Source organism: Agelaius phoeniceus, chromosome 2 (genome assembly GCF_051311805.1).
Source record: "Agelaius phoeniceus isolate bAgePho1 chromosome 2, bAgePho1.hap1, whole genome shotgun sequence".
NCBI classification, from domain to species: domain Eukaryota; kingdom Metazoa; phylum Chordata; class Aves; order Passeriformes; family Icteridae; genus Agelaius; species Agelaius phoeniceus.
This window is the reverse complement of record NC_135266.1, coordinates 96,473,906-96,495,810: the sequence shown is the minus strand read 5'-3', so window position 1 is coordinate 96,495,810 and position 21,905 is coordinate 96,473,906. Positions and strand designations below refer to the sequence as shown.

Genomic DNA, 21,905 nt, shown 5'->3' with positions numbered 1-21,905 from the left:
GGCAGTAAAGCCATCATGGCAGACCTGGGCTGCAAAAAAACCAGTGACTGCACTGTCTCCAGGCTCCTCAGCGTAGTGGAGAGTGAACTCCGGGCTGGAAGAGACAAAGGCGACCCCACAGAGAAACAGCTCCAGGTTGTCTTGGAGGATGCGACGCTATGGCAGAGATTCAGGGAAGTCACTAATGAGATGATCGTGACCAAGAATGGCAGGTAAGTGATCTGCTCAGCACTGCGGGCTCAGTGGAGGTGACAGCCAGGGAGGTTAAGCTCTACAATAATAAACTGTGTGTGCAGACTCGACAGAACTGCAATGAGCACACCAGAGTTTATAGGTGACTGCAGGCTTGCAGTCTGCTAAAACCACTGTATGAACAAGATGGGGTGAACCTGCTTCTTTTTGGTCACTGCCAAACCATTCCTCCTATGAAGCATGCTGGAAAAATATATAGGTTAACTTGTGATTGCACAAAAAGGAAACTTTTGCAAGGGAATATCTCTCAAAACCTTTGTAATGACTTTTTATACTAATAACCATCAGTCTATATTAGCAAGTCCTCACCTGTAGGCTTCAAATTACTGCACAGAAGCAGATTGGTGTTGTTAGACCCAGCTGCAGTTCCCATCCCTCTGGCCTTGGGTATTAACAGCTTGTATAAGCAGTCTGTACCAGAGTGGATGCAATAAAACTGCCCTATGTGCTCTATATGTATGTGCAGTCTGAATTGCATGGTCCCACAGTTGTTGCTGGTGCCCTTAGAAACAAGTGTGGAATGTTTAATATACACTGTTTTAGAAGGACAAAACATTGTGGTATAAATGGATCACATGTCTTACTATTTGGGAACACAGAAAGGCACAGGAAAAGAGTAAAAAATCTGTGAGAAGGATGCTAATTTTGAATCAGGCACTAGCTTGAAGAAAGCTCTCCACAGAGGTTCTGCTCTGAACTGGGCTGACAGCAGAGTCCAGCCCATAACAGACAAGCAGCTACCAGAATAAGATTTGCACAGTGGTACTAAGGTTTTTATTTAATTTATCCTCGCCAGCCTTTTGCTGCCCCCCACCCCAGCTGTTCCTTCAACATGCACATGTTTTATGAGACCTCTCAGGAGATCCACCTAGGAGAGAGAAATTAAGAGATGGAGAGAAAGATTTACTCATGTGGTGTAATTTTGCCAGACTTTGACTTAGCGGAATTTGTGGATGAAATTACTGTTGTCTGTAGCTTGATGAGGGACATAGGTGAAAGCAGTAAATATGAAAAATCTTGTCTGTTGACTCAGCAAGGTGATTCTGCAGAGAGAAGTTACCATCTCAAAGGACCAGCTCTTGGTGTAAGAGCACTATTGCCATTCTGATTCCTCCTAATAACCTACTGATAGACATCTGCTGCTGAGATTCTTTTTATATTGTGGAGCTGATTATACTTCATTTAAATTGCTTTGAAAACTGCTGTTAGGCTACAGATAACTTCTAAGTGGACTTTCACTTGGTGTACAGTAGCTTAAACTGTCTCCTTAACAGTGTAAGTGACTAAAAATGAGGTAAGATGGGTTTGTTTCTGATTAATTAAATTGGTACAAAGAGTCACACATTACCAAGAGGGTTTTCTCAGTTTCTTTCCTCGCAGCGAATGAAAATTATGACTTCATGGTGATACTAGTTCTTTCCAAAATGTCAGGGTGAGTGTATAGATAAAATATTTTTATCATGTTGATAAGGGAATATTTTGTTATCTGAATATGCCTGAGTACTTTTTATTTCATTGTGTAAGCTGCCTGATTTTTTAATTTTAACTTACACACTCCTTATCAGCCTGATTCTACTTTTCCTATAGCCAGTGACATCTCCAGAAATGTCAGTGAGAGCAGCAATAGAATTCTTTATGATCAAACTACAGTGAAATTAAAAATTACAAAAGTATGTCACGCTGTCATTTGCATTAATCCTTTTAACATAGTTACTGTAGCAGAGACTATGAAAAAGGATCTCTGTATTTCTGAAAGTATTTTTCATCCAAAAACACAGCATCACACTAAAACAAAGGAAATACAGACTGTGGCCTGCAACAAAGAACTCTGAACCATGCTATTCAAAAGGAGACAAACTTGAGACAATTTCCTGTGATTGCTGAGTTTTTCTCAGGTTCAGGATTCTTCAGTGATTGTCTCCAGAGAGATTCTCAGTAGAAAAAATATTGATCTTATTCTGCTGCTGCTAAATGAGTACAACTAAACCATTCTTGCTGAAGGGTAGATGAATGCTTTTGAAAACTGTGTTCTACAATGAAAGAGAAGAGTCAGCCTGAACTTTTTTTGTGAAAATGAAAACAGTTGGTGTGGACAGACACATTGTCAGCAAAGCTCAGAAATTAAACAGAAACCCAATACAGGAGTGTCCCAGAGAATGAAAGTCTAATTGACTAGGGATGCTCAAGTGTCAAATTCTAGCATGCACAATTCTATCTGCTCTGAGTCATCTCTAATTGGTACCGAGGGTCCCAAAAATGTCACAGTTAGATGAACCAACTTCAGTGTTAATATACAGATATGCCTCTGTGGCTGTATCATACTTCATTATAATAATCACCTGCCCTAGCAATATGCCTAGGGGAAATAGATATATTCTGAACAGGATAGATATCATTAAAATTGAAACATGTGCTATATCACAAAATGCATCTCAATGGGTACAGCTGATACAGTGGGAAACCATCTCCTATTTTACTCAGACCTATTGTATTAAATTGACACTTCAATATCAAATGCAGTGTTATCTGACTGAATAGGTTTCCTCTCTCAGTGTTTATACCATACTAGCTAGGCAGTATCCCAAGACTTTGCAATCCTTGCTATTGCCTGGAGACAGGTAGATGCCACTATTCCCCTCTGCGTATGGGGAGAATCCATAGGGGATCAGTGCAGGCAGCCATGAGTGGGGGAAAAGAAGGAAAAGAAGCCCTTTCCAGGTTTGAATGTTAAAGCAACTTTACTGGTTACTGCGCATCCAAGTTTGATATCAAACATCTTCCCACTCAAGGTCTGTACTGTGGAGTAATTACAGCATATTTGCTCTAAATAAATAGAAGAAGCTGAAGTGCTTAGCTATTGCAGAAATGGAGGTCACGTGTGCACCTACCTGATCATTGAAACAATCTGACTGAAACAAATTTGGAGAAATCACAATTTGCCATGCTAAAAGACAGATTTTAACAGTAAAGCCACTTAATCATCAGAACATGTTAGATGGTAAGTTTTCCATTGTTAGAGTCTGTACAGTCAAAACATGCTGGTCCAAGTGAGGCAGGGAACAATTGGTAGTGAAGCTGGTTAACACAGGGAAGTGCTCTAATCTTAGTGCTACAAGAGGTTAAAATGGATGGTAACAGTATTCTCTTCTGGATTGGTCTATAGGTCCTTCGGGGATAAACTTGAGCCTCTCAAACAAAAAGGCAGAGCAGCCTGTCTGCATTGTGGGCAGAGGAATTAACAATCTGCATGTAACACAAACTGCTCTGCATAATCTAGTGAAATTAAATTTTCATGTGGATTAATTTTCTCCACTAATTCAATTTCAGCTATGTATCTAAATATGTTCCTTTGAACACTGGGGGAGATCTAAGTGTTGGAAGGAGAAATGCATTCATACTTTTTATCACATTCCAGTTTGATAGCTGGTACATCCTGGTCAGAAAGACACGTGTAGTGTGTAAATCCTCAACTAAGCTTCTATTTAATTAGGAAGGTCATGGTTCACAGTACCTTGGAGACCAGTGAGGAGTGCTGTTCCTCAGGGGTCAGTACTGGGACTAAAGCTTTTCATTACCTTTGTTGGGGACAGGGGCACACCCTTAGCAAGCTTGCCAGCAACACCTAGCTGTGTGTTCTGGTTGACATGTGGAGGGAAGGGATGTCATCCAGAGGGATCTGGACAGGCTTGAGAGCAGGGCCTGCACAAACTTCATGTGAGGAAAAGCTTAGGTAGCTGAGGTTGTTCAGCCTGGAGAGGAGAGAGACCTTATAGCAGCCTCCCAGTACCTAAAGGGGGCTGCAAGAGAGCTGGAGAGGGACTTTTTATAAGGACATGCAGTGATAGAAGGGGTGGTGAGGCACTGGAAAAGGCTGCCCCAAGAAGCTGTGGATGCCTCATCCCTGGAGATGGCTCAAGGCCAGATTGAATGAGGCTCAGAGCAACCTGGTCTAGTGGAAGGTGTTGGGGACACCAATCCAGGGACTGGGACAAGATGATCTTTAAGGTCCCTTTCAACCCAAACCATTCTATGATATCTTCTTCAATACTGCACTGACACGGTATCAGCAAGTATTAATATTAGATGAAAAATCTCAAATTCGGTCTTTTCCTGTCAGCAGAAGGTGCTGAATGTATGCAGCAAAAACTATATCAAGGTATCCAGAAAGGTGAGTGGGATGTCATGATTGTTAGCAATTTGCATTTGTGTGTCACTAGACAGTATGACTGCAGGGGCAGAGACTTCCAGTGTCCTTTAAGACAGCCTGGAGTTTCAGCTCCCTTCTTATGTATTTTGGATGTCTTATATGGCTACCTAAGCCTCGAGAGCTACCTTACCTTAGCCCCCTAGCTATGGACCTCAGGCAATTCCTCTGGTTGCTTGGTATACTCTCTCTATACCCATAGAGAAAAGGAACCTAGAGATTCATTGGCTTTCATTGGAATTTATGGTCCATAAAAATGTGGCATGCAGAAACGGCAGTTGCCAGGTGAGGTCAGTCTGGAGATGTCTGGGGCAGGGAGGCCGGTTACTCATGGAAGAGGAATGTAGGGGGTGATATGTAATAGCAATTACATGTATTCTTTGACAAGCTAAGAAGCTTAATGAATAGGATACCTTTGCTGGGACACACCTGTTCTGATGTCCACACTTTATTCCCAGTTCCTCCAAGTGTTGGAGCCCTACTAGCTCTATTGCTGCAGACTTTCAGGTGCCAATTCAGAGCTGTGTGACATTGATCACAAGCACTGGGACAGACAGAAAACCACTGAAAGTCAAGCTGTGAGCTCCTGCAAATCTCCTTTACAAAATAAAGAAATAATAATAAAAGGGGATTGAGAAATGTGGCATTGGACCTTTGGGCACAAAAGGAGCATTTTCCCAAAACTAAACAAAGGCAGGATTTCAGTTTTAAACCCACGAGATAATGGAAGGTTGGGTAGAAGTTAAGAGCTTGTGTGTAAGATGAAACTAAAAGCAATAGGACATGGTCAAGCTGCTGAGGTCAGGGAATATGGAAGTATGGGACCAAATTACTGGAGAAACTGCCAAGTGCAAGGTCTGATGGCAAGGGTGGATTGAAGGAAGGGAGGATGGATTTTTTATACTGAGCTAGTCAGTGAGCAACTGGAAACAAACATACGGAGGAGAGTCTTTCAACAGCAGTTTCCAGTGATGTCACCCTTTTTTGTTTCCCTGGCCAGGCGGATGTTCCCTGTTTTGAAGATCAGTGTGTCAGGCTTGGATCCAAATGCCATGTATTCCTTCCTGCTGGACTTTGCTCCGACTGATGGCCACCGCTGGAAGTACGTCAATGGAGAATGGGTGCCAGCTGGGAAACCAGAGCCACCGAACCACAGCTGTGTCTACATCCACCCAGACTCTCCGAACTTTGGGGCCCATTGGATGAAAGCTGCCATTTCCTTCAGCAAAGTCAAACTTACCAACAAGCTCAATGGGAGTGGGCAGGTATGGCCTGATGTTTCCACACCACCTCTTGGCTTCAATTGCAAGCACCTACCAATCAAGAAATATCAAGGGTCCATTTATGTAATTATAGAAGCCCTTACAGGCCTCTTCACCCACAGATGCCAATTATTCTCTGGAGGCCAAATGTAAACAGGGATAAACAGGCCTTAATTGGCACTTTCAGATTCTAATGGACTTCTTGATGTTAAGAGAGACAGAGTGCTGTGGTTTACTTAATCGTCAGGGGTCTTTTCAGAGTTGGTCTCGTGTGCTGTGGATTTTTACATAGGACTTCAGAGAAAGGGGGGAAAAATGGCCATGGGTATTAGGTTTTTGTTGTGCTCCCCAATGTTGTTTGGTGTAAGTGGAATGTTGGCAGGAGTCAGATGGCAGAATAAAAGGCTGCTCCTAAATGAAATAATTACTGTGTCTGCTTCTGCATCATGATAATTATCAATATTCTATTGAATCAGCTTTGGCCTTTGGAAAGAAACCACATGTACCAGAAATAAGTGAATTTCTCTTTGAACTGCTTAAAAATGCAAACAGGAAAATTAGTTTTGTGTCATATTTTATTTTTGATGATGCATCTAAAGGCAAAATGTTGCACAAGACCTTTTGTTCACTTGTTTGTTTGGTACAAAACTCCTACAGTGGATGATACTTGTCAGCCCAGAAACAACCTCTTTCATGTAAATGTTATATGCTCTCAATCTGTTATTTCCATTAGGTTTATGAGGTACCTCTGTAAGCTTAGTGCTCTAATGAGGTAGGAAATTATCTCGGGTTTTACTGGTTGGAGAACAGGAAGATGATCTGACTTTTCCTTAGTCATATATGGAACCAGCACACAAGAATTACTGTAGAGCATAGAACAGGATCTGAATTTGCAAATGCTTGTTGTGTGTCCAGGATTTCAGAAAAGTCAAAAGCCTCAGAAAAATATGCATGGGGGGAAAAAAGCTACAGGAAACTTGGAGCGTCAAAGAGTCCCTGGAGAAAAAAACAGGGGAACACTCTGTATATATATGAAGGAGAGCAAAATAATAGAAAGCAGGAGAGGAAAACCATATGAGAAACAGAACCCAAACAAAAGTTACTAAACAATAAATGACTGAAGCTTCCTTTGCTTTCTTTTGAGATCATGACCACAGTGTTAAAGTAAACCATGTCCCCACTCTGTGCTTCAGCTGCCCCTTCTCTGATGGTTTAGAAAGTAATTGGTGACTATCAGTGCTTTATGCTAATAGCTGTGTTCTTTCTTTTATATATATATATATATATATGTATGTATACATCACTTTGCAAAGTACAAATTTTAAAAGATAATCTTGTTCTTGCACTAGACCCAATTAAAGGACCTAATAGACTTCCTGGAATCAATGCTATTCACACCTTTTAGTGCCAGGTTAGATGATCTGCCAAGGCCTGTTTGGATACACTTCATCTTGCCCAGAGAGAAGACTGGGTGACTGCCTCAGCTTCCTCCTGGCACCTTTTCTGTGATGGTGATTCTGGTCTTCCAGACAGCAGAAGCAGGATCGTGAGTGCCCCTGAGCTGTTTCAGCAGCCTCTAGTGCAGCGGGAGCCCAGTGGTTTGAGGGCCATAGCTGCTAACACAAATACTCACTGCTGCTGCTGCTGCATCCAAAGCCTTAAATCCAGTCCAGTGAAATCTCATTCTGTTTGGCCTGTAGTTATTGCAGGAGAGGGAGGCACCTGCCCTTCTGCTTTAGGAGTTGCTGGCTGGGGAGGTTCAGCAGCAACAGCTGCTCTGTCACAGAGCCAGAGGTTGGCTGTGAGGTGCCAGAGTGACACTGGGGGCTGTCTCTCTGTTTTGTTTCCTGCAGATAATGTTGAACTCCCTGCACAAATACGAGCCCCAGGTGCACATAGTTCGTGTAGGAGGCCCCCACCGGATGGTGATGAACTGCTCCTTCCCTGAGACACAGTTCATAGCGGTGACTGCCTACCAGAATGAAGAGGTAGGCGGTGCCACACTGTGCACCACTGAGGAGATCTGATAGTAGCTAATTAACTACAAGACCAGCATGCCTTTTTCTTGTTTCCCCACCAGTCCCATGCAGTGTAATACTCCATCTACTCTAATACTCTGTCTTTTCTCTGCAGTAGAATGTTGACTAATCTAGTGTCTGGCTTCAGTAATAAGCTAGGTTTAGCTTAATATCCTGACACAGCTATTCCAGACTGGTCCATCTGTCTCGGCATCTCAATCCTTTACTGGAAATAAAAGCCAAACAGCCCTAAAATATCTTTCTCCAGCAATAACTGATAGTCATAATGATAACCCTCTCTCCATGTCCCTATAATATGTACAACTGCAGAACAACACAATACTGCATGAGAAAATTTCTGCCCTTGAGGGATGCTTTGGACTGTAAGAATTGCTAACTCCTGTGCCACATCCCTTAGCTAATGTTGCTGCAGATTTTCATAGGAATTCAGTGTTTAAACCCTCTTGAAAGAGTCCACCATTCCATCACATTTACCAGACAACGTCATGCCAGGCTGCCCCAGCTGGTGTTTTGCCTGTGGCACTGATCAGTGCACAGCAAAGCTGTCTCCTACCCAGCCTGGGAAACATCAAGTGTGGGGATATATTTTAGGCTAACCCAGACAGTTCCCCTCAGATTACTCTGGAGGATGTTTTGTCACGTTTCTATTTCAAATTGCCCTCACTAACATGCCTTGTTTTCTGTAAATTCAAGATAACAGCTCTCAAAATCAAGTATAATCCCTTTGCCAAAGCCTTCCTGGATGCAAAGGAAAGGTAAGTTCATCTTTTGTTTTTTTGATCCAGTAGCTTTTTGCTGCTGATATGGTTAAAACCATGACATCACCACACGAAAGATAAATTACATAACTGAATCTTGTTTCTGCTAAATCCAGAGTCCCTCCAATGGTATTATCTGGGAGACTATATCATTATTACAATAGATGCTGAAATGGGTGAATGTGCTCTTGGGGATCCTGGCACTTATGTCTGTCTACATAGAAAGCCTGAAATGAGATGGTGTGAGCTTCCCCAGTAGTGTTATACCCTACATATGTCCACTACAGTGTACTTGCACTTCAGTGAATCTTGTAATTTGATAGGTCAGGGAGAAAAAATGTTAACTCCAAGTGTCCAAAAGCATAGTTGAAGTGAAATTACAGTGTAACTGTAATGTAACTACACTGCTGTTATTAAGTCTGTGTGATAATTTATGATAGGTTGATTAAAGTTAAGACGTCAGAGAGGCTTCCATCAGAAATTAATTGTAGTTTATCTTGCAAAATTTTCCTTGCATCACCCATGTTAATGCACAGTGGCATCCAAATGATGCATTCCATCCCATAATTTCTAATTAATTTTGTTTGGACCTGCTTTATCTTCTGACATGTGAAGTGTCCCATGTGCCTGCAGGAGAATCTGTATTTCCTTTCATTCCTCTCACCACTCAAGAAGTTGCTGTGTCTCAGTATCAGGGTTTCCAGCTGGGGAAGGGGGAATGCTGCCTTCAGCTTGCCTGCAAGCAGGAATGGTGCTCACAGGCAGATTTAGAATTCCATGTTCAGCTCCCAAATATGGCAAAAAATTAGGAACATTTTTGCTTATGTCATCAAACAAAAGCTCCAGCTTCCTTTATGGCAGAATGTAGAAAGGTCTACTGCTGCCTAGCAAGGTTAAAGGAGAGGGATTTCCCTCTTTTTCACTCACTTCTCCAATTTTTAATGAATAGTTCTGGTTATAACTTTTGTAATTTTTCAATGAGAACACTTACCACTAAGTATTTTGCTTTTCAGAAACCATTCTAAGGATGTTCCAGAGACAGTCTCTGAAGGTCAACATATGACATATTCTCACTGTAAGGTTTTTATTTATGTCAACTGCAAGTTTTGTGAGATATGATGGGTGCTGGGAACCTGGGGCTTGCTTAACTGGTTCGTGCTGGTCACTTACTGAGTCCTGAATTATGTTCATAGAGAGGGACCCTTTAAAAAAAAAAAGAAGATTGAAGAGACCTCACCATAGGAAATAACGTGAGAGGTCCTGCAGAGGGATGATTTTCCATAAATTCCAGTTTTTCAATATTAAAAGGAATCTAGAATCAAGATGATATATGACATTTTTAGGATTTTCTTACCCCTTTGTTTTTGTATTTGTGAATGTTTTTATCGCCTATAAATTTATCTTTCATGGGTAAACAGGTAAAAAATGAGGGGAGGCAGAAGTTGCATTTGCTTTACTGATAGTTTTTCTTTCATTTGTTCTTTAATGTTTGTGACATTTTCTGGTTGCTTTCAGGACTTGTTTTCAGTGTTGGTGGGTTGGGAGGGGAGTGGACGGTTACTATTTTTTTGTCAGTTGTTTCACAAAACAGTATCTTAGCATCTGCTTGGTATTTCTTAGGCACAGCTAATTCTGCAAGAAGGCTGGTTATTTCTGAGTTGTACTGTAGCACTTGAATGCAGCAATAGTAATAGTTTTGTTCTCTCTTTTCCCTCAAAGTGGGTGGCTGGTTGATTTCCAACCCAGATCCAATGTGTGCCTCGGGAAGCTCTAATTACCAGTACAGTGGAGCTTTGCCTCTGCCCGCTCCACAGGCTCCCCACAGCTGCGAGAGATACTCAGCCCTGCGAGGCCATCGGGCTGCTCCATATCCACCCTCCTACATGCAGAGGAATCACTCCCCTTCAGGTATTCCTGGAGCACTGCTTTGTTGCCTCTGCCTGCCTGCCCTGTGCCTTAGGTTAGCACAAACCCTGGAGCAAGGCTAAGCTCAGACTAGTAAAGGGTGTGGTGATTCTCTGCACAGAACCCTTCAGGCACCCAGGGTGACCAAGGCAGCAAAACAAGAGGGACCAGGAACTTGGTGCACTCTTAGTGATAAACCAGAGTGTATGGTCTTGCTTTCACTACAGCTTCCAGTTATACAAAAAGAGCGTTGCAGGTCTTCTTTTGATGCCCTGCCATGACACAGTTGAGTTCTCAAGTCAAAGCAGCTCTCAGGTAGGAGCTGAATTGAGGCAAAGGCATTTTGGTATTGTCAGAACATCCTTTGAGTCCCTTTCCCTTTCTGGATCTGGGTGCAAATCCAGAAATTGATTGTACTTTGATTAGAAGAAGTGGGTCGGAAAGCAGAGCAGGGATAAAGTAATCTGCTTGCTAATTATAATTTAGCAAGAATTCCTGTTTAATGGAAGTATTTCTCATGGAAGGATTTGGCTTGAAAAGGATTCTAAAAATCATCCTGTTCCAACCTCCCTGCCATGGGTAGGGGCACCTTCCACTAGACCAGGTTGCCCAAAGCTCCATTCAACCTGAATGAAAATTTCCAGGAATGGGGCAGTATTTATAAAATTTTATTAAGTATTTTAGCTCAAATTATAAGGAAATCTGTATCAAAACATTGTCTGATATATGTCAATTATGAAAAAAATATTAGTCAGACTTGCAGAAATGAAAATCCTATGTCTGTCATGCTGTACCTTCTCATGTATCACACCTGGGGTTGCCATGGCACCTTGCTACTCTCTAAACAAACAGAGGAATTTTGCCTTTTTACCTGTGGTTGGGATTTCTGTCCTATTACCTGTGGTTGGGCACCTCATGATCAGATTGCTGCCTTAAGCCTGCCCATGTTTTGCTGTCTTAAGACATTGTCTGTCACTGAGGATTTGTTTGTTGCTTTTTTTCCCTCCCCAAAGTTAATTTATTGGACAGCTCCAGCAATAATCTTCAGGTATTCTCAGGACATGACAGCTGGACTTTGCCATCCTCTCCACACACTAATTTGCTCTCAGTGCCACACACAAAGGGAGGTGCCAGCCCTGGACCCAGGTAAGGTTACAGGAAAACTGCTGCTATGAGGGGCACTGAGGCTGGTAGGACGGTCCTGGTGATTTGCCCTTTGTTCCAAACTTTAATCAGTGTCCAGGATTTGAAATGTGTCCTAAGTTCCCAATTCAAGATTCCTGGGCAAATCTTTCTGACAAGCTAATCATCTTCTGCTCTATGGGAGCTTCATTTTTCCCCAGCATTGCTGAAAACCGGGATCTTGGAATACCTACAAAGAATTCTGGACTCTACAATCTGTGAGCATTTTAAAACCAAAATATTTTTCTTCCTATATTTCTCACTATTATCCTACATGAAATGAGGATCCTATTCTAGGAGTAAATGGAATTTAGACCTAGAGAATCAATTAATTATCAAATCTTTTTCCTTATTTTCCCTAAAAGAATGCAATAATTTCTTCTCTAACTTAGGTGTCAGGAAAATCAGCTGCAATTTCAAATGCACTGTTATCTGATTGAGTAGATTTTCTTCTCAGTGTTTATACCCTAGTAGCTGGGCAGTGTCCTGAGACTTTGTGACCTCCCTCTCTAGAAACTCTTCTGACTCAGCTCCTAAGATGGGAAGAAGTCTCAGAAGCCCATAAAAAATCCTTACACTTTGAAATCTCACATATACTTGTACATTGCTCTCCATGCCTCCCTCCAGGGTCACCAGGTGATGGCTACTGGTGGTTTTTCACTTAAGATCTTCAAGGCTGATCTAGTTTGGTAACCTGATTTGAACAGCTGCTTTTGAACAGATAGTGAAATTGACTCTACTGTGCCAAGTCTTATGCAGGCTAAATGCTTTGAAATAAGTCATTCAATCTGTGCTGCTTTTTTTTCCCAGCCACTACCCTTGCCTGTGGACAGTGAGCAACAGTGCTGTAAATGCTGCCAACCCAGGAAGCGAGGTGAACAGCAACCCTCCAAGTGTGTTTTTAAGGGGTAATATCCCCTTACCTGCTGCATCATCAGTCCAAATCCCTCTGCAGGGTATGGTGTCTGGCAGCATGGAAGCACAAGGGGAAGGCACTCTCACCAGACTAACTGACTCTGCGTGGACATCCTCACACTCCTTTCAATGGACAGGCAGCTCCTGAGGGAAGCTCAGCCAACCAAGACTGACACAAATGGCAAATGTTCCCTTAGGAGTGCGATGCAGAAATGTATGCAGGAAAAGGACTTCATCACTTCCTATAATGTACCTTTTGTGTGCCAGCTAAGCCAAAATGCAAAGGCAGGAAATATTATACGAATTAGCTTGTTACTGCAATTTTATGCATCATTCAGGATAATGTCCAGAAAGAACCTTTTTAGTTAGCTTTGCATCTATATCACGTTAAAAATGATCAGAGACATGAGACTGAGTGAAGCAGACATGGCAGCTGGATACCCGCATGTCATTTTAGAAGTTCCCTCTGTAACTAACAGCCAAGTCCAGGGAAAATTGTGAGCAAGTTTGCAACTGGTCATTTGAAGGGACAGCACTGTTTTAAAGGCTTTCTGAGTCTTTTACATAGAGGTTTTCACAATACCTGAAACTAAACCCCTCAGGGGATGAAATTAGTCTGACATCCTAATGCCACCTGCATATAGCATTCTCGTCCCCTTCCCTTCTCCAGTTGCTGTTTGCTGTGTGTATGCCGTGGGGACAGTGGGCACACTCAAACTGCTGAAGTGGCCACATTGTAGCAGCAGGGTGAAGGGTAGCTAGTTTACCATTTAGAGTCTGATGTTACAGTCTTGGTAATGGAAAGCTCCAGTGTTTCAAATATGTGCTATATTTGAAAGGATGGAGGGAAAAGAATTATAGAAAAAATGTTCAGCTTACATTTCCACTTTGCTTTAGCTATACAGTACAAATAAACTATGAATACATGATGTAGTATCTCCTCAGTGCCTTTCCAAGGTGTATACACACATACAGTCTTTCTCACCTAACAACCTCTGAGCTATTTAAAGCAGGTGTGCCAGAAGTAAGTTGACAGAAGAGGAATTTTCTATTCCTTGTCCAGTTACTGGGTGTAAGCTCCTGGGCATGGTATTTCATGTCTTCACACCTGTTTCCCTTTTCACTTTGTCTGCTTCAGCTTCCTTTTTCAGGCTACTGCTTTTCCCATCCTGCATGAGTGTACAACATTTAGCACAGTGGAGTCCTGATCCTGTCTGGGATTTCTAACCACTACTGTGATGCAAACAACAAGAGTCATCCCCCAGTCTTCCTTGTCCTTTCATGTATGTCCTGAGGCAAGCCTTATCAAATTCTCAGAGAAGAGTTTTGCTGTTTGGTCTCTATAAAGAAAAATGAAAGAAATCTGCAAGCTAACTCATGGAGATATGTTCCTGTATAATGTAATGCCCAGCAGCAATTCTGGTCTGTTTAGAGTCACGTGCATTGGTAGGGCACCATCCCCAGCATAGAAGAAGATTCTCTAAAGCTCCTGTGAACTGTGGTCTCTGCTTCTACTAGATACAGCAACATTCCCTTTGTTAATACTCAGTTACTGCATGCAGACTCTGGGAGCAGCATTCTATTTTGGGTAGACATTAGAGGCAGCAGCAAGAGGGGCCTTTTGATACACATCTGCCTGGTGAACTCAGTGAACTCAGTATAACTTACGTTATATATTCTATTTCATTTATATTCTGAATGGACATTCTGGGTGAATTTGATATGCTATTACCTGGCCTGGAACCCCCCCTTAAGTTGCTCACAGTGTTATGCATTTTCATGCCTTCCCCATCCGGCTTTTCAGATAATCTGCAGGCAAGTTCATGTGCCAGAATGTACTCAATAACACTGTTAGCTTTGCTGACTTGTGCTGCAATCCCCTAAGATCAAAGTAATACAGTTGCTTTGGGTGTGCATTTTTATTAATAGTGGCATTGGTCAAACAAGAGTCAATAGAGTGCAAAAAGCTCTGCATCCTGGTCTCAGTCTTATCCTTGTCAGTTCTGACTGCAAATCTGCCTTCTCAAGTTCTGACAAAAGCTTTGTGATGAGTTTGTCAATGTTATGTTTCTCTACCTTGTGGCAAGAAATGTAAGTAGGTGTTTCTCTCAAAAATAACTCTGCTTTACAGATGAGGTTTATTAACTAACTTATGCTACCCTCTTCTGGCTGTTCAGCTCCCCATGGACACATCACACACAGAGTCTACATAAAGATGCTAAAAAACAGGCAAGTGGTGACTTCTCTGTGTTCCAGGACTTGAAATGCTTCTTTCATGGTTAATGAATTGGATAATTTCTTATCCCATATTACTGCATTACAGTAATACATGAGTGTTACTCAAACTGCATTTTTATTTCACAAACAAACAATGTAGGGGAACATCTAATTAGCTTTCCTGACAGTCCCATAGGATTGAAAGAATTAAAAAATTATCAAAATGAACAGTCAAAGTGTTTTTTCTTCCTTTTCACTGTAAAAGCAGCCATGACTCATGTCACAGGAGGCAAAAAGTTCTGAGATCTCAAAACTGAGCTAAATCTTTGTCATTGCAAAAAATCTGATTTATCGCGACCCTGAAAAATGACACATAAAGATAAAAATACCCTTGGTTTGCTCACTACCCATGCCCCCATCTCAGTACAAGCTGGTATTTGTAGCCCAAAGCCTTGGGCTTCAGAACAGCAGGCAGTATACTGATCTCAGGTTTCGTGTTGGGAGGTCCTGCAAGGAACAGGGAGTAGGACTCAATCCTTTTGGGTTCCTTCCAGCTTGAGATCTGAGATTCTGATCTATAATTTTGAAACTCTGGTGAATGATTTGGGAACTGCTCCCTGGTTTGGACAGATTACTTCTAAGCAGCAGAAGCACTGGAGAAAGTTTTCGCTAACTGTTCACAAGAAAAACTGCTGTTCTATCTTCACAGCTCTCCTTTCTCAGCACAATGGACTTCCCCACAGCAAAGTAACAGGCTGGGACGCTGGCTGCAGTGTTCTCCTGGGGAGGTGGATTCCCTTAAACTGTGTATAAAACTGTTCCTCTCCTAATAAATAATTACTATGGATTTGATTTTGCTTAGTACATCATTACTATGGATTTGGTTTTGCTTTAGTACACTTGTTTCTCAGCAGATTTCTGCTTGACATTAAAACCCATACAAGGGTAATTTCTGAATGAGTATTTCCCTGGTTGTTGTAAGCAGTAACTGAAATGGCAGCATGAAAAGAGAGCAAAGAGCCTTCTCCACAGTTTTTATATATGTTTGGTAAAATCACTTCCTGACTTTGTGGAAAAGAAATATACTACAAGACTGGAATAGCTCTTTAAAGGTCTCCAGGGTAGATATGCGACCTGGTATTAAAGATAGTTTGTAACTTTTAACCTGATTTGATCACAAAGCCTACATGGTAGGTTTTTGTCCTGCCAGAAGCAATGCTGGGTATACGGCTGGTACCTCTCAGCCTCTCCCCAGGACAGCCAAGGTGCCAGGGCTTGGGAACACACCTCTATGCAAATCTCCATATTATTAGAGGAAGGAATCCTTTATTTTCAGTTTTTGCACTCACTTCAGTTTTGCACTTTAGCACTGCACTCACCTATTAAACGTGAGGATGCAGGGTGGTTTTTGTGACACCTCATTTAAGCATATAAAAAAGAAGTGGACTGTAGGTACACAGTTTGTGGTGATTGGGAGTGGGGCTGCAGCCGAGCCACATCCCTAATGGGCTACAGCTGTGAAAAGCAGATGACCAGCATTGAAAGCAACAAGGCATGGAGTACCCATGTGCACTGACCCATCACCAAAGGGGGGGGGGGGGGGGGGGGAACAGAGGGCACACAGGTGCAATGAATGTAAGATGAAGGGTATGAAAGGTTGGGCTAAAGAACAAGAAGGGTAGATGCTTGAAGCCTTCTGATGGAGTATGGTATTACTCTGTATGGGGATGCTTAAAGCTTTCTGGTATCGTATGGCGATACTCTGTGGGTTGTGGCCATCTTGACTGGGATATGTGCTGTGACATATGCTGTCATAGCAGGGGAAAGTGGTTAATGAAAGCAGAAGAGCTATAAGGTAAAAAACCTAAGATGTCAGGACAACCTGGTTGCCTCTGATGCCACAGGTCCTGCCCTGAGGTCTGCAGCTGCCACTCGGCCTTGGTGTCCCTGTCCTGAGAGCCTGCCCTTAAATTTTTCCCAGGGGCTCCAGTGGCCCCTGGACTGGGGCTTCTCCTTAGCTTTCCTGCCAGCCTGAGGCAGGTGCCTTTTGTCTCAGGCTTTTCCCTCATGGTTTATTTTCCTGGCTCTGGGACATGGGTGTCCCAGTAAGGCAAGGAAGTGCATCTGGCTATGCCGAAGGAGGTGTGGAGCAGGTTTTCTCTCAGAGCCCACAGCTCCCCAGACACATCCCTTTGTGAGCCCAAATGGAAGGCTGGTGCCTGCTGCTCTGTGGCGGGTGCGCTCAGCAGCCTGTGTGTCCTCATCCCAAAAAGTCACTTCTCTCTCCTGTGCTTCACTATGTCTCTTTGGGAGATGGGCTGCTCTGGCAACACCTCACTCAGGCCAAGAGAAAGGCTTAACATGTGGCTTCAGGTGCTCTCTTCCATGACTCTGGAGTCTTAAGGGAATGTCCCTATGCTCCCTGATAGGCAGAAAACCAGAGAGTGATAAACACCCCTTGCCTGAATTCTCCAGTGTGAGCCCAGATGTTTCCTGTGAGCCAGTCCCAAGTTCTCATCAAGATAGACACCAGTGGGTGGCCCTGCCAGTTTAAGCTTAGCTGCTGCTGCTGTTTGTCCACACTGGGTACTTGGTTCAGCTCTCGGGTGTAGCTTTGTTGTGAAGCTGGTTCTGGGTTCTCATCCTCGGGCAGATCCTCCGCACAGCTCATTTAGGCTCTGTGTTTCTGTTTGTTCTTAAAATAAGCTTTTTAACAACTGCTAATATTTAACCATTTAACTGCTAATATTTAACCATATATTTCAGCCATGTATATTGGTTATACAAGTTAAAAACCTTCTGCATTTAACTCACTGCTACAGATACACTGTTTCTACCTAATGGTTGTAGCTGTTGTGAGTCATAGTCTGGTAGGTCTACAGCAACAATAAATAACAGTCCTTACCACTGAGATGCTAATGCTTGCTTTGTTGTTTGGCAGTGTCTCATTTTGAGAAGTTGTCAAAACATAAATTGAGTGATTTTAATGGATAGCTCATTTTTTAAATGAAGAATTAATAGAACTAGGGGATCATGTGAATTGTATGGACTGAACACCTATAGTTTTCATAGACTTTCTGCAGGACTTTGTATAAGTTACTAAGCCTCATAGGTCAGGTGCCTGAGCATCTTTTTATTGTCTAAGTGGCAGTGTTGCATCCAACATCTCAGTTTCTTATCTGAAAACTGGGCATTTTACCTTCCTCTCAACCTCTGTAGTGGAAGACCTCTGGGGTAGGAGTTCCTCTTACTGTTCATATATACAGAACTGACAAAATGAGTTCTTGTCTTGCTGGGGCCTTTTGGTGTAGTCTTTCATGTAAAAATTCCATATCCTTGGAGTGTTTGTATGTGTATCACCAGCAGAGGAAGAATCAGTAGCACTGTGGTCTTAATACTCTGTGTAATACTTAATACTGTGAGTTGTGCTCTGAAGAAGACATCATTGCTGCTCCCAAAACATAACTTGACTCCGAGAAGGAAGCAATGTGTCCAAGTAATCTGCTGTGAGGAAGGATGTCCCTAAAAATGTTTTAGTAATCTGTTTGCCAGGCTGTACATTTGCAGTGAAATTGAGGTAAAACTGTCTTCTGTTGTTCTAGGTTGCTCTGGGAAAAATCAGGGAAACTTCCATGTAATTCACCTCATCTTTACTTTTGTGACAAGTCTTGTACGGAGGTCAGATGCAGCCCTGTACCAGGACAGAGTGTAGGCTTTGTGCATTGCACTGGATGTCATCACCAGGAGTACCAAACACTGTGAGGATGGAGGTGCTCTTATAGAAAATCTGTTGCAAAAAGTGCTGTTTTACTGGTCAGGTCTGGAGTTGGTGTCCTCATGTCACTGTGATCTCTGTGGCTGTAGCTGGCACAATGCTCCTAGAAAAGGAGTGAAGAGTCAAATTCCACAGGCACAGTGTGCTTGCTGACTGCTGTAGCCTGTACATATTGGATTTTACTATTAGATTGCTTTTCAGAGAGGATGTGGCAAAATACTTAACCATGATTTCTGGTGATGAGACATCAAAGTGCCTAATTTAAAACAAAAATACACTGTGACCTTTGCTTTTTGACAGATTCCTGGGTTCATTAATTAGCCTTAGTTGTCCTGACCAGCCCCACCTGGAGCCTCCACCCACACTCCTGGAACCTTATTTAAGCTCAGCCTGAGGGTACTAGTTCCTACCTGGGATATTTTAGGGAGTTATGTGCTCTGACTCTTGAGTTGGTGTTTGACTTCCCTGGACTTGATGCTTGCTGGGCTGTTGGTAGGATGTGTTTTCAATCCCAGTCCTGCTCTGCCTGCTAGGCTCAGCTATGATAGGTTTGTGCCCTGCTGCTGAGGGGCCTGCCTGTGCTGGGGCAGCCCTTGCCTCCCCATCCTCTGCTTCTGATGCCCCTGGCAGGTTTGTAGAAGTTTAATTTCTGTCTCACTTTTATGTAGTCTCTGCTGGTGAATGAGGGGTTCAGCAGGGCAGTTTTGAGTGTGTCCTGACCAGTTGCAAATGCATGTGGCTTTGCCTGTATAATAGGTATGACTCTTGAACCTGCAGAAGGATGACATACTTAAAATGTCCCTGGTCATGGGGTGTTGGCTTCCGTTGTAGATGCTGCTAAAAGGCCCAAGGGAGGGCCATTGTAGGAAAGTGCTATTTTAGTGTTCAAGTCTGTATTTTGCTTGGTAACAAAATTGTTCCTCACTTAGATGGTGGCACCTGTGGAGTGCTGGTGCTCTGAGCCAGGTCTCTAGGGGAGAAGAGGAAAAAGAGGTATAAACCTGCTTAACATCTCTCTGTTGCCTGTTCTTCTTTGAACTGCCTCTTCAGGCTCTGAACCCTTCTGAAAATGAACATGTACACATGTATTTTGCTTTGTTTTCAGAAAAACAGTAGGACTTCTCGCCACAAATGTAATGACAAATAACTGGAGTGTCTTAAATCTGCATTTATTGATAATGTGGCAAATTGGGTGTGTATGTAAAGAAGTAAAGATTTTTCATGGCCAGTATATGTTGCTGCAATTACTATGAAGGGCTGGTTTTGTCAAATAAAAATTTTCTTCTTGGGAAAGGTCACTTTTCATGGATATAATTGTTTTGGAGAGGTGGAAGTTGCTTAAAATGTTCAGAAGGGGGACTGTATGATACTATTGTAGCTTAAACTGACTTTCACTTTGGAATTCAGAATTGTTATGGCTTAAAAAATTAATCAAGAGAAACTTACTTTGAGTGTACTGAGCTCCTTCAATGGAGATTTCTGACATAATTTCTTTCTAGATTTGTCTTATACTCTCTGTCAATCTGGAATAGAGAGTCTTCCAGATTATTCTTTTGGGGCAGGAAAGACATAAACAAATGCTAGTTCTGCCAGATCTGTATGATCTGGTAAGAATAAAGTGTGATTGTACTTCTGAAGAGTTGGTTATTTTTTCATGTAACTACACACTCTAATTAGAAAAGAGAAAAGTCCATGGATTTTAAGAGTTTTCGGAAAAACTGTTTTAGAAATAGGTGGACTAACATGAAAGAAAGACTGAAGTGTATATACACATCTGCAAATATTTATGTATGAAGTTTCTTCTTTCTTCCAGCAAGGTCAGTGAAAACATTTTAAAAATTATTAAATAAAGCTATTTTCTGTACAGCTAATCCTTGGTTCAGAAAAACCAAAAAAAAACCCCAACAAATCAAAACCAACCACAATTAAAAAAAACCCCCAAAAAATCCAAATCAAAAAGCTTTTGAAACAAGTCTGCCTTTCTTTTGTTTATATATGCCATTGCAGACAGTTATGACTTTGCTCTTTGGATGCTGAATGTCTTATGCTCTCTTCTGTTCATTAGTTGTCCCCAAGGGCAGCATGAAACACAGAAGGTGCAGACTCTGTCTCTTGCCCAGAGGACTAAGGCATTGTCAGAGCAGAAGTATGGCAGTTTAACCGAGGGTAGGTGTGAGTGTCAAGCCCTGCTGTGTTTGAGGTGGCTGTGTAACTTGGCAGAAAGGCTGAGCTGACTCTGGTGTGAGGATCAGGGAACTGAGTTGTTCTGAGGCAGGCTTTCAGTTACTGTGCAATTCCACTTTGCAGTGGAAAGGGTTTCACCAGCTGAGCATTTTCCTTTGTAACTCTAAAGTCTCCAGCCCTAGGATAGCTGTGTGCATGTGTGCCTGTGGATAATCTGTATGTGTAATCCTTCCCCTAACAGTAGCTGGCAGGCAGGAAACTGGACATGTTCTCTATCTGATGTGTTTAAATATCCTCAGGTCCTTGCTGTCTCCTCCTATAGAAGTTCCTCTCTACCCAAGAAAATACCCAGGCAAAAGAATACATTTGTGTAACATATGCTGGTCAATTGCACTAATTTTGCCCTGACAAGTCTAGTGCCCAAAATGGACACATTGCTTTTTTATTTATTTGGTCAGCTGGCGATAGAATGTTTTGTCAAGATTTGTTCAGATCTTAGGTTTGAGTCGCCTTGAGCAGTTTTTTTGTCTTTTTGTTTTGCTTTTTATATTGCTTATAGCAATCTAGTTTCTGGAGCCTTTAAATGTGTTCAATAATTTCTCTGTTAGAAAGGTTGATATAAATAGATGATCAGCATAGGAATGTAGAAAGGTCCAGGAGCTCCAGGAGTATGCTCTATTCCCCTGCCATTGGAAGGAAAGCATGATTCATTTTATAAACTAATCAAGATATGTTGGAATATTAATTCATGCTTAGGACCCAGCAGGCCATGGAGAAAAGGCTGACATTTAGAAAGCTTAAATGTTTTTATGGCTAATTCATAAATATTAGTTCTTGGACTGGTGCTGTCCTTTTGCTGAAATTATTAATTTCTTCTTTCATTTTTTTTAATGTGGTATTGGGTTGTTTGGCTGTGTGTTTTTGTTGGGTTTTTTTACTGCGGTGCTTGGCAGCACTTCACAAATTGCCTTCTGAACACAGTTTTACACTACATCTCATTTGGTCTTTCTCCTGCTGAAGGAGGAGATGCTTGCTTTTTCCTCAGCTGCACATTCCTGCTGCTCCTTTTGTCCAGCCTATCCATGCTGCAGCCTCAGAGTGAACTGCATGGACTCGTGATCTCCCTCACTTGATGCTGGGGCATGGTGGGACTGGTGCAAGTGGGACTTCTTTTTGATGGGCAGCTGCTGTCAGAGCAGATTAAAAGTGTTT

At 42.2% G+C, this 21,905-nt stretch overlaps 1 protein-coding gene across 1 annotated transcript; it reads left to right on the top strand.

Moving 5' to 3' along the window:
* TBX19 (T-box transcription factor 19) lies at window positions 1–12,687 on the top strand. The gene is made up of 8 exons (XM_054654403.2): window positions 1–212; window positions 5,457–5,721; window positions 7,572–7,706; window positions 8,451–8,512; window positions 9,529–9,590; window positions 10,235–10,423; window positions 11,434–11,566; window positions 12,413–12,687. The coding sequence occupies exons 1-8, from the start codon at window positions 16–18 to the stop codon at window positions 12,663–12,665; spliced, it is 1,296 nt and encodes a 431-aa protein (XP_054510378.1). The 5' UTR covers window positions 1–15; the 3' UTR covers window positions 12,666–12,687.
* Window positions 12,688–21,905: the final 9,218 nt, after the last annotated feature.